We start from the raw sequence: 13,750 nt of genomic DNA on the forward strand, positions 1-13,750 counted from the left end.
CCAGTCTGACCAACATGTGACTTCAGACCTGCAGTACAATGGCCAAGTAAGCCACTCAGTTCAAGGGCAATTAGGGGTGGCTAACAAATGCCATCCTTTCTCGTCATCTCCACATCCAATAGTGAAAAATTGCAACATAATTATCTTTCCATTGTAGGAGAGGAAGTTATTATTAACCACTTTAAGTAAAGCAGCCAACTGACCCAAATCTTTTGGAGTGAAACATACCACTCAGAATATACCCTTCCTGGTGTCATGTAACAAACAGAAGTAGTCATTTCCATATTTAGACACCTTTTAGATAATAAAATGTCAACGTAATAAAGATTGTTGTTTGAGAATAACCTAATGCTTTTTCGAAAGTTTAATCATTGTTTCAATGATTGACTTGATGGTCAATGATTTGTTTACCATTAATCTTCTTTTTATTGATTGTCCCATGGATAAAATCATGAAAATTGGTATTGCTGATTTTTTTTTTCATTTTAACTTCCTCAAAGGTAGTCTCATGAGAATTAATCGGAGTTTTTATTACACTGACCATGCAGTGTGTTGGTAGGAAACTATAAATTGCTTCTCAAGAAACTCACAGATGACTGTCATCATATCAGTTGTTTTTAATATAAATGCCAGCAAATGTAAGATGAAGTGATCCATCAACCATAGTCATGCTGTTTCAAAAACAGCTTTGAATTAAATAAGACCTCCAACTAATTTATGTGGTATGCTAATAAACAAAACAGATTACTTCAATCTGTATTCAAGTTCAAATGATATTTGTAATTGCTTATTCATCACAAATGAAGACAATAAGTACTCCTGAATAAGATTTCATCCATTCTAAATTTTACAATGGTCATATAGTTAATTTCTTTTAACCATATAAATGTGTAATAACCACAAGCCAAGCGACTACTAGACACTATATTTTCAGCTGAAAACATGATAATTCCCAGTTGCCTTTCAGAGTTCTCTGTGACAGAAAGGGTGCAGAGGAGATTTACCAGGATGTTGTCTGGTATGGAGGGAAGGTCTTATGAGGATAGGCTGAGAGATTTGAGGTTGCTTTCATTTGAGAGAAGAAGGTTAAGAGGTGACTTAATAGAGACATACAAGATGATTAGAGGATCACATTGGGTCGACAGTAAGAGCCTTTTACCTCAGATGGCGATGACTAGCATGCTGGGGCATAGCTTTAAATTGAGCTGTGATAGATATAGGACAGATATCAGAGGTTGGTTCTTTACTCAGAGAGTAGTAAGGGCATGGAATGCCCTGCCTGCAACAGTAGTATACTTACCAAATTTGAGAACACTTAAATGGTTATTGCATAAACATATGGATGAAAATGGAATAGTGTAGGTTAGATAGGCTTCAGATTGATTTAACTGGTTGGCGCAACATCAAGGACTGAAGGGCATGTACTGCACTGTAATGCTCTATGTTCTAACAGGCACATCAACTCAGCCATCCTGTTATATTTCCCTTCCATCTTTCATTTATATTGAATGGATGACTAATCCAATATAGCCCAATGTCAAAATTGTCACTACCCTTGCTCTGGATAATGTAATTGTTCAATCATGCAGAGACAGTTATTTCTAGCATTTTTAACTTGTGCTGAAGACTGCTGTATTCCTTGTAAAAATAAAAAGACCAGGTTTCTCAATGGCAAAATATCACATAAAAGACTTCGTGTTCTTTAAAGTAGAAGAATTTGTTTTTGTCACACACAGAGAAGCAAAATTCCTTATTGTGTTTGAATTACAGAAAATAACAATGTGGAAATTACCTCAGTTTTGTAGAGTGTCAGCTGTTACACCTTACCTTCATCATCAACACTACAGTATTGATTGCGATCATAGCCATTATAAAATATTCAAAAGGAGGGGAGACCACAAATCTCCACATCTTGTACTGAAAAGTTTGCTTGTTCTGTGGCATGTAGCGAGTCAGTGGTTTGGCACTTATAGCGAAATCAATACAGGCTCTCTGGAAGAAAACAACAGAGGGTCTGAATTGAACAAGGTTACAAATATCACTACATTTTGCTTTGTAACCTTTGAAGGGCAAAGTAAAGATTACTTAGGTCGTACATTTCAACAAGAGGGCAGCATTAACTAAGAAGGAAATAAAACCAGTTGCATTGCAATTGCACCACCTCCAATTTGTTTCATCTATGCTACATCGAATCTTATACCTTGAATTGTGCCACTGCACAGGAACTAATTGCAAATGTGAGGAGAGATTTAAAAAATACATTCACAGATAGCCATCATAATTTGGCTACTTTCATTCATAAGACATTTCATCTCCATCTTTCATTCACCGTTTCCTTCAGTAGATCCCTCATCTCTGTGCACTCTTCAATTTCTTCTCACTTATTAATCACACTGCATTTTCGGTACTATATTTACATCCTTTACTCTTATATAATCTGTGTCTCTCATTCTCACTATCTCTGCCTGAGTCGGAAGTTCTCTTTCCATTTCAGTCAGCTGACAGCCTGTATGATCCTTCTATCTTGCTTTCACTCTCCTAAACATTGAGTGTTCTTCTGTCCTACATTAATGTTTTCCATCACTATAAACTCTCTAAATCATCTATTCACTATCTCTCCTATTTACATTTCCATCTGTATATCATTCCCGACTCAGGCGACTGACTGTGTGGAGTTTGCACATTCTCCCCGTGTCTGCGTGGGTTTCCTCCGGATGCTCCGGTTTCTTCCCACATTCCAAAGATGTGCGGGTCAGGTGAATTGGCCATGCTAAATTGCCCGTAGTGTTAGGTAAGGGGTAAATGTAGGGGTATGGGTGGGTTGGGCTTTGGCGGGTCAGTGTGGACTTGTTGGGCCGAAGGGCCTGTTTCCACACTGTAAGTAATGTAATCTAAAATGTAATCATATTAAGCTGCATATGCAGTATACACCTCTTTATCACGTATACGGACCATCTAGCATCTGTGCTTTAAGTAGGTCAGCCCTTTGGTGAGTTTAATTTATTGAGTTTTGAATGATTAATTTTAATCTTACAACTTGTCAAAGTAATTGATTGGAACCATTAGTTCTTCTAATAATGTCGAGCAAAAATATAGAAAAATTATTTTCAATGGTTGTACACATTGTTTTAAGTACTTGAGACTGAGTAGACTATATTATAAAGTAAGAAATTAGACCATGGTAATCTTGACCTAATATTCTGCAAGTTTGGAATTATCAGACATCAATTTGGAATAACAGAACTGTTTAAAGAAGCCTAAGTGTATTCAATACTGAATGTTCCAGTTGAGAAAAAGTAATTAATGCCACTTATTTATTCATTCTTGGGATGTTGGCATTGATGGATATGCCAGTATTTATTGCCCATCCCTAACTGTCTTTGAGAAGGTGGTAGAGAGCTATTTTCCTGAACTCTTGCAATCACGTGGTGTAGATACACCCACAGTGCTGTTCAGAAGGGTGTTTCAAGGTTTTGACGCAGTGATAATTGAGCAACAGTCATATTGTTCCAGGTGAGGGCCCATGGTGTTCAAAGTGAGCTACTGGTATGGATTGAGGATTGGCTGTCTGACAGAAGGCAGAGAGTTGGGATAAAAGGTTCTTTTTTGGAATGGCAACTGGCAACTGACAAGTGATGTCCCGCAAGATTCAGTGTTGGGGCCGCAGCTGTTCACTTTTTATATGAATGATCTGGATGAAGAGACTGTGGGCATTCTGGCGAAGTTTGTCGATGATATGAAGTTAGATGGACAGGCAGGTAGTAATAAGGAGGTGGGGAGGCTGCAGAAAGATTTCGAAAGTTTAGGAGAATGGCCCAAGAAATGGCTGATGAAATTTAATGTGAGTAAATGTGAGTTCTTGTACATTGGAAAAAAGAACACAGACATGGACTATTTTTTAAACGGTGAGAAAATTCAAAAAACCAAATTACAAATGAACCTGGGAGTGCAAACACAGGATTGTCTAAAGGTTGACTTGCAGGTTGAGTCCATGGTTAAGAAAGCAAATGTAATGTTGTCATTCATTTCAAGATGGTTGGAATGTAAAAGCATCGATGTGCTACTGAGACTTTATAAAGCTGTGGTTAGGCTCAATTTAGAATACTGTGTCCAGTTTTGGGCCCCACACCTCAGGAAGGACATACTGGCACTGAAGAGTGTTCAGTGGAGATTCACATGGATGATCCCTGGGATGGCAGGCCTAACATACGATGAATGGCAGAGGATCCTGGGATTGTATTCATTAGAGTTTAGAAGGTTGAGGGGAGATCTAATTGAAACTTATAAGGAAATGCATGGCTTAGAAATGGTGTAGACTGGGAATTTGTTTCCGTCAGGTGTGGATACTAGGACCTGTGGGCACAGCCTTAGAATTAGAAGGGGTCAATTTAGAACAGGAATGAAGAGACATTTCATCAGCCAGAGAGTGGTGGGCCTGTGGAAGTCACTGCAATGGAGCACAGTGGAGGCTGGGACATTAAATGTCTTCAAGGTAGAGATTGATAAATTCTTCATCTCGCAAGGAATTAAGGGCTACAGGGAGAGTGCGGATAAGTGGCGTTGAAATGCCCATCAGCCATGACTGAATGGCGGAGTGGACTCAATGGGCCAAATGGCCTTACTTGCACTCCTAGTTCTTATGGTCTTATGGTCTTATAGTGATTTGGAGGGGAACATATAGGTGATGGATTTTCCATGTGTCTGCTTTCCTCGTCATTCCAGATGATAGTGACCATGGGGTTTGGAAGATACTGCTAAAGGAAGCTTGGTGAATTACTGCAACATATTCATGATACAAACTACTGCTAGTGTGCATCATTGATGAAGGGAGTGAATGTTTAAAGTGATGGATGGAGTCCCATTCATGTGTGCTCCTTTGTTCTGTATGTTGGGGGGGGGTTCCTAAGTGTTGTTGAAGCTGCACTCATCCAGGGAAATGGAGAGTATTCCATAATACTCATGATTTGTGCCTCATAGATGGTGGATAGGTTTTTGGGGAGTCAGGAGGTGAGTTAATTATCACAGAACTCCTAGCCTTTGACCTGTTCTTGTAACCAAGGTACTTATAGATCTGATTGAGTCAGTTTCTGGTGAAGGGTCACCCCTTGGATGTTTGTGGTGGAGGATTCACCAATGGTAATGTTAAGGCACAATGGTTAGGCTCTCTCTTGTTGGCGAGGATTAGGTTTGACCTTGAATCCCAAAGATGAAAAGCCATCTTTAAGGAAATTTAGAAATAGAGTCATGAATAAGTAGGTCAGCAACTATTACATTTTGATGCATACCTCATTTTTCTCGAGACTGCACTCAGACAGCACCTTATCACCCTGTTCCTGGAATGTAATGATAATGAGCGCAACAAAAATATTGACAAAGAAGAATGGAAACACAACAAAGTACACAACATAAAAGATGGACATTTCCATGCGGTAGCGGGGGCTGGGTCCCTGATCCTCTTCTGTAGCATCCACCGAGTGTTTCAAAACGCTTGAGGAAGAAAAAGACAAATATTTTATGAGGTTAAGTCACAATCTGTTATAGATACCTAATCTTACTTTTATTAGTAGAAAACTTGTAACTCCACATTTACAAATGTTCACAAGGAACTTAAACTGTCTACTCCAAATCCCAGATGCTTCCAAAATTCAACCAACTCCAATAGTTATTAAAATGATATTTGAATTGTTTAATGACTTTTAAATCCTGAGTAAATGAACCAGTTCTGTTTAATGTTGAAAAACACATTCGCTGTATGTAAATCGTGTCACTTATGTTGGTTAAGAAATCCATCTTTTCTATGAGCTATAAATAATTATAATTTCCAACAAGATTCCCACCATAGCTTCACAGGAACTGACTAAACAGGCCATTTGCAGGATTTCCAGTGTAACAAGAGAATGAGAGCAATGTTAGGCACTTTACTAATATATGATGAGAGCCATGCATCCAAACATGAGATCTGTCATACTGTCAAGTCTTGGAATTTCTGCTCATCGTCTCCCTCGTCAGTGTTTGTATCTCAGATGACAATGTCTTCCCTGATGTTTCTGGCAGCGTACAATCTTTCTCTCTTTATAATCCTTCTGCTACCACTCTTAGTTTTATCCATCAACTAATATATAGTGTTCCTTTACATTTTACTAGCATGAGCCTTCTAACCCCTCCTTGCATGCTGCTCCTCCTCCACTACAAAGTTATTATTGTAGTAATGCACTGAACATCATTTCTTCACACATCCATGAGTATTCCTGTCCTTCAACCAGGTATGATGTTTTATACCCAGCCTTATTATCACCTCATTACATTTTCTCATCTCTGATAAGAAAGGTTTCCAGCATCATGAGCCTGAACCTTCCACCAGAGCTCGATCAAAAACTCTTTAAGTTCTAGCATCTAAAATATTCCAGGATTCTACAAATTACTGATACAAGAAAACAGTAGCCAAATACCGAAATTTCCTCTCCACGTTACTGAATACTGAAACCCTAAGGAGACCATTTTTGGAAGATCATATATCAAACTTTTTTTAAAAGAAATGAATTACCTTTGAATTTAATATGCAGGTTCTTTGTTTGAAATCTGTGCTGTTTATCACCTCACTGCACACATACTGCATTTACTATTTCACATAATTGTGTTTGGTATGACTATCTAAAACTCTTTCTGTAAGAACACTAGAAAGAAGTTCAACCAAGGAAAGAGACAGTACCAATTATTTTGATCTGCCTGAAACTGAATAAAATTTCTCTCAATGAGATAACGTCACATACAAGATCCACTGCATTGGTTGTGTACTGCATTTAGCAATGAAGTATTTGAAAATAAATGGATCTATATACTACCTTGTCATGTCTCTCAGAAACAAAGTGGTTTACTTAAATGTCACTTACTTTGAAGAGACATGACCAACATATAATCAGATGTGACAAACCTGACTGTAGCAACTGAAAAACACTCATTCCATCAAAATTTAAATTTGGCTATGATTGGAAACTAAAGAAATAGATCAGGCTGTCTTAATGTAAGTCTGCTACCACATAATTCTGTTGCTTGTGTCACTGTATTTTCTGCACCCTATCATAAAACCTGCTAAGCATAGTACATTTGAATTTTCACAACTGAAGTTGCAGTTTTGTAGTACTTAATTCCCAAACAATGTTTTTAATGAATCCTAATAATCAAACACCGATAGACATAATACTTACATTGGCCAGCCCTCACCAGTTGATACAGTGAATAGTGTGAGCAAGGCCCACAGCACATTATCATAGTGGAACTCATACTTTTTCCATTCCCTGGGTTTTGCCTCAATCTCATCGTTGTCATAAACGAGATATTGGCCCCTGCAAAATACACAGTGACTGGATCAGCAGAACTAATGTTTTCGTCTGGAAAGTTCCTCAACAAATTATTACTAATTGTAATGTCCAAATTTCAATGACTCAAGAGATAGTTTAACAAAAATATTTCAGAGATTAGATATTTTGGAATATCATAAAGGCTTCCATTAACAAAAAGAAATGTTGGAAATACTCAACAGATCTGGCAATATCAATGGGGAGAGGAACAGAGTGACCATTCATGTGACTCACTGAGAATGGAAGATTAAACATACAGCTCCCATTAACACATAGCTTTCTGCTTTATTGTTGAATAGATTCTCAAAAGGGATGAACTTGTTCCATTGATCTAGAATGCTTACCTGGGATTTCAAACATAGACTGGAATACACTGGCAAAGTCAAACTAACAAAATCACACTATGCCACGGTGAAAGGTTAGTCCAGGTGTCTGTAAAATATTTCCCTCAAGGTCTTGAGAAGTACAAACCAAGGCGATCTCAATCTCAAGAGTGTTAAATCAGATGGCTTTGTAAATCTAGGAAAGCCATTGTATATCTCTTATAGTTTTTGTTTTAACTAAAGATGTAGATGATATCAAAATAAATATAGTGACAGTTCTGTGTTGGCCAATGAGCTGTTCTGAACAATTGCATTAATTAACCAATCTAATTGGGTCTGGGTGGGTTACTCTTCAGAGGATCGGAAGGGCCTGTTTCTGTACTGTAGGGAATTTAATCTAACAGGCACCAGATTCTCTCGTCTCACCCTTCACTTTTATGTCATGTGGTGACTCATGAACAGTTTTCTTGGACAGGGCCAGAGGCTGCTAGAGCACAAGATAAACTTTAGTACCTCCTAGTATCTTACCTCTACCTAAAAGGCCCTTTACAACCTCCTTATGCAATATGTGTGGCCATTCTGACATGAGACCTGACCATCCCTTTCTTCCATTTTGATAATCTTCCATGGCTTCCTTTCTCCAAATGTGCTTCCCGACCCAACCTCTTCCCTCCTTCTCTGTGGTGTCTCATGGTGGTTGATGGTTCCTCACACCATCCACTCTATTCCCAATTCCCAAGAAAACCACCTCGCTCTTCTCCAAACTTCCTCTCTTCACAGCACTTCTGCCTGCCTTCTCTTCCTTCCTCCCAACATCTGTCCACTGAGAAAGGAGGAAAACTCAGGAAGAAAAGCAAATTACATCCAAATCTTTTTTTCATCTCAATCGCACAGAGACCAACGTGGAGCGTGCACCCACCGGAGGCAAACGCATGTTTGTCTCAACTCCTTTGCTTGGCCCTAATTGCCTCCTCTTCCCTGGTAAGTAGGATTGTCAGACTACTCTGTCCACCTCCAGCTTTAGTTCTTAAGCAAAAAGGCAAAAATGGTTTTGTTCGATCGCTCTGCTGGGTAACACTTTTAATTAATTTGAATTAATCGCTTATTTTTGAAGGAACGATCAACTTATCGCTTTGAAACTTTGTTGGCCCAGCCAGCAATGCCCACATCCTGTGAATGAATAAAAAATTGTGTTTGACTAATCTAATTGAATTTTTGATGAAGATACAGGGATGGTTGATGAAGATAATGAAACTTTGCATAAATTATTGGGATCCTAGAATGTGAAGTAAAATTTCAAAATTTTTTTGAACATACTGAACGTGAAGGAGTGGTAAACTGTAAGGATAATATGACGATGCCTGAAACAGGATAAATAGGCTACCAGAATATGTAGATGTGTGGCAGATAGAATTCTTTATACAGAAACATGAGACAATGTGTTCTGGAAATAGTAAAGAGCAGGATAGATTTAATTACAAAACTCTAAAAATGTGCAGGAACAAAGGAACCAGTGGTTGCATGTGCATTGATTTTTGAATATAGCAGTACACATTGATAGAATGGGTTTATGAAATATAGAGGATTCCGACTTTATAAATAGAGACATTGAGCACAGGGGTCTTGTTGAACCATTGTAGAACTATATTCATAATATACATTAGTGATTTAGATGAAGGAATGAAATGTAATAGCTCTAAATTTATAGATACCACAAAGCTGGGTGGGAGGGTGAGCTGTGAGGATGATGCAGAGATATTGCAGCATTATTTGGAAAGCCTGAGTGAGTGAATGTGGATAAATATGAAGCGATCTACTTTGATAGCAAAAATAGGAAGGCAGATTATTATTTGAATGACTGTAAATTGAGAGAAGGATTATGTTCAATTAGGCCCAGATGGCCTCTGCATTAGTCACTGAAAGTAAGCAGGCAGAGGCAGCAGGTAGGAAAGAAGGCAAAATGTATGCAGCTTTTCATAGCGAGAGGATTTGAGTATAGTAACAAGGATTTCTTACTGCAATTATACAGAGCATTGGTGAGGCCATATCTGGAATATTGTGTGCAGTTTTGGAGGAAGGATGCTTATTCTATAAAGGGAGTACAGTAAAGATTTACCACATTGATTCCTGAGAGGGCAGGTCTGATGGATGAGGAGAGCTTGAGTTGATTAGGATTGTATTCACTGGAGTTTAGAAGAATGGGAGGCAATCTCATCGAAACCTACAAAATTCTAAAAGGACTAGACAGGTTAGAGTCAGGATGAATGCTCCTGATAGTGAGGGGAGTCCAGACCACCAAGGATCATAGTTTAAGGATAAGGGATAAACCTTTTAGGATTGAAACAAGGAGGACATTCTGCATCCAGAGAATGGTGAGCCTGTGGAGTGGTAGAGGCCAAAATATTTTGTTTTTTCAAGGGGGAAACACATATAGCTCTGTGGTTGTAGGGATCAAGGGATAGGGGTCAGGGTGAGATTAGGGCATTCAGCTCAATGATCAGCCATGATCATATTGAATGGCAGAGCAGGCTTGAGGGGGTGATTGGCCTTCATTGCTTCTATCTGCTATGTTTAGGCCTCAGCTACAGACTTGTTTCCAGTTCTGGTCACCGCATTTTGGAAAAGATGTAAAGGCATTGACAGAGTGTCGAGGAGTTAAATCATCATGATTCCAGGAAAGTAAAGTTTTAGCTACAATGCGAGTTTGGGAGACAGGGGTTGTTCTGCTTGGAGCAAAAGAGATTAAAGAGAGATTTGATAACAGTGTACAAGATAATGACAAGCACAATTAGAGAAGGTAGAAGTGAAAGAACAGAACACTTCCTATTTGTTGATGGTGCAATGACTGTAGGTGACACAGATTTAAAATTTTAGGCAGATGTAGGGGGGGCATAGGATGATGAACATTTTTATGCAGCAGGACCTGAAATCTGGTCTCCAGGAGTATAGTGGAAATAAACATAATTAATGATTTCAAAAGCAAATCAGGTGGGCACTTAAATGAAATAAACTTCTAGTGTTATGGAGAACGAGTAGGAATGGAGTTGACTAGATTGTATGAAATAATATGGACTTGCTGGGCCAAATGGCCTACTTTTGCACCATAAATAAATCCATGGTCCTATTTTGTATCCGACCACCATCTTCAGTTTTTATCCCTAAATTCTATCCCTAAATGATGGTTATGCTTCTTTTAAAAAAAGGGATTGTATGGATAGTCTGCCTTTTGTAATTTCAGGACATCCCAAAAGGCTTTGGAACCAATTATATGTGAAGTAACAAGAAGATGTTGAAGAGTAACAAGAAGATGGAGTACTGGGCTAATGGTCGGATACTTGGTAGTGTGGATGAGCAGAGGGATCTTGGTGTGCATGAACACAGATCTCTGAAAGTTGCCACCCAGGTAAATAATGCTGTGAAGAAGGCATATGGTATACTGGCTTTTATTGGTAGAGGAATTGAGTTCTGGAGTCCTAAGGTCATGTTGCAGTTGTATAAGACTCTGGTGCGGCCGCATCTGGAGTATTGTGTGCAGTTTTGGTCGTCATATTATAGGAAGGATGTGGAGGCACTGGAACGGGTGCAGAGGAGGTTTACCAGGATGTTGCCTGATATGGTAGGAAGGTCATATGAGGAAAGGCTGAGGCACTTGGGGCTGTTTTCATTGGAGAAAAGAAGGTTTAGGGGTGACTTGATAGAGGTGTACAAGATGATTAGGGGTTTAGATAGGGTTGACCATGAGAATCTTTTTCCACGTATGGAGTCAGATATTACGAGGGGGCATAGCTTTAAATTAAGGGGTGATAGGTATCGGACAGATGTTAGGGGTAGATTCTTTACTCAGCGAGTCATGAGTTCATGGAATGCCCTGCCAGTAACAGTGGTAGACTCTCCCTCTTTATGGGCATTTAAACGGGCATTGGATGGCATATGGAGGATAGTGGGCTAGTGTAGGTTAGGTGGGCTTGGATCGGCGCAACATCGAGGGCCGATGGGCCTGTACTGCGCTGTATTTTTCTATGTTCTATGTTCTAAGTGTAGTAATTGTTCTAATGTAGGAAACTAGGAGACAACTTTCACAGCCAGCTCCTATGAACAACAATGTAATAATGCCCAGAAAATCAGCTTAACTAATTGAGGAATAATATCAGCTAGAACACTAAAGAGGAGAAATTTACACCATGATATGACATTTTGTTTAAATCAAAGAGAATTAAAACAGCTTATGGAACTGTTCAAGCAACAAAATTAATTTGAAAGTTGTTATTTCTTCAATCTTATGTTGATCTTCCAGTTAATACAACCATTGCCTCTGTCTGTAGATGGTTACCTGCAGTCCTTTTCCAAATCCTTTGACTCGTCAGTGCAGTAGAAGAATTTACCCTTAAAAAGCTGCACAGCAATGACAGCAAAGATGAACATGAAGAGCATGTAAACGATAAGTATATTCAGAACATTCTTCAGGGAGTTCACCACGCAGTCAAAGACAGCCTAAAGGAAACAAGTTTGCAGTCAGATGTTAACAAGAAGTGACAGACAAGACTAGACTCACAGAATCATTGCTGAGTGGCAATCTGTATTTAAAAAGCATTTAGTCAGAACATCAGATCAACTGATAGCATCGTGTGTATTGCAAATAAATTTAATTTAAATGTGATACCAGTTTTGAGTGTTGGAGAGATACAAGACTCGAAATGTGGAGTTAGAACTGCTTCTCTCTAACCAGAGAAGACAAGGTAAAATGATAATTACACTGGTGCATCTGAAATGACTATCAACTCCTTGCTAACAATAGAATGTCAAAAGTTACATCTCAAAAAAGACCTCAGGGGAGTTAGTCCAGAAGATTAAGTCACATGAGATTCATAGTGATTGGCAAGGTGGATACTAAATTGGCTTGGTCACAGAAGACAGAGGCTAGTTGTGAAGAGTTTTTCTGATTGGAGGTCTGTGACTCATGGTATTCTGCAAAGATCAGTGCTGGGACTTCTGCTGTTGAAAATATATATAAACATGTAGGTGGTCTGATCAGTAAGTTTGCAGATAGTGAAGAAGGTGATCAAAAGATACAGTAAAATATAGATCAGTTGGAAAGTTGGGCAGAGAAATGGCAGATGGAGTTTGATCCAGACAAGTGGGAGGTCAAATGCAAGAGGAATGGAAGGAGCATTGCCATTCAGAGGGAGCTTGAGGTCTAAGTCTGCAGCTCCCCGAAAGTGGCAATGCTAGTGGATAAGGTAGTAAGTAAGGCGTACAACATGAACTTACCTTCATTGGTCAGGACATTGAGTATAAAAATTGGCAAGTCATGTTGCAGCTGTTTAAAACATCAGGCCACATTTGGAGTATTGTGTGCAGTTGTGGTCACTGCACTTTAGGAAACCTGAGGAGGCTTTGAAGATGGTGCAAAAGAGGTTTACCAAGATGTTGCATGGATTGGAGTATACAGGTATTAGCTATAAGGAGAGGTTAGAAGAACTTGGATTGTTTTTGATGGAGTGTGGGAAGCTGAAGGACAACTTGATAGAAGTAAATAAAAATATGAGAGGCATAGATAAGGTGGATAATCTGAGTCTTTTTCTCAGGATGGAAACGTCAAATATTTGACTGCTTAGGCTTAAGATGAGATGGGGAAAGTTTAAAGGAGATGTGCAAAGAAAGTCTTATTTTAACATAGAGGGTAGTAGGTCCCTGAAACATACTGAGCTGAAAATGTGTTGCTGGAAAAGCGCAGCAGGTCAGGCAGCATCCAAGGAGCAGGAGAGTCGACGTTTCGGGCATGAGCCCTTCTTCAGGAATGAGGAAAGTGTATCCAGCAGGCTAAGATAAAAGGTAGGGAGGAGGGACTTGGGGGAGGGGCGTTGGAAATGCGAGAGGTGGAAGGAGGTCATGGTGAGGGTGATAGGCCGGAGAGGGGGTGGGGGCGGAGAGGTCAGGAAGAAGATTGCAGGTTAGGAAGGTGGTGCTGAGTTCGAGGGATTTATGCCCGAAACGTCGACTCTCCTGCTCCTTGGATGCTGCCTGACCTGCTGCGCTTTTCCAGCAACACATTTTCAGCTCTGATCTCCA

At 39.4% G+C, this 13,750-nt stretch overlaps 1 protein-coding gene across 1 annotated transcript in view; it reads right to left on the reverse strand.

Annotated features, from left to right (window-relative positions):
• Positions 1-13,750, reverse strand: part of cacna1ba (calcium channel, voltage-dependent, N type, alpha 1B subunit, a) — a 600,961-nt gene that overhangs the window by 97,103 nt on the left and 490,108 nt on the right. The window contains exons 28-31 of the mRNA XM_060841327.1: positions 12,012-12,172; positions 7,206-7,343; positions 5,286-5,487; positions 1,828-1,992 (exon numbers count right to left, since the gene is read on the reverse strand). Coding sequence (XP_060697310.1) covers positions 1,828-1,992; positions 5,286-5,487; positions 7,206-7,343; positions 12,012-12,172 — 666 coding nt within the window. The remainder of the gene's footprint in view (positions 1-1,827; positions 1,993-5,285; positions 5,488-7,205; positions 7,344-12,011; positions 12,173-13,750) is intronic.

Source organism: Hemiscyllium ocellatum, chromosome 21 (assembly GCF_020745735.1).
Source record: "Hemiscyllium ocellatum isolate sHemOce1 chromosome 21, sHemOce1.pat.X.cur, whole genome shotgun sequence".
NCBI classification, from domain to species: domain Eukaryota; kingdom Metazoa; phylum Chordata; class Chondrichthyes; order Orectolobiformes; family Hemiscylliidae; genus Hemiscyllium; species Hemiscyllium ocellatum.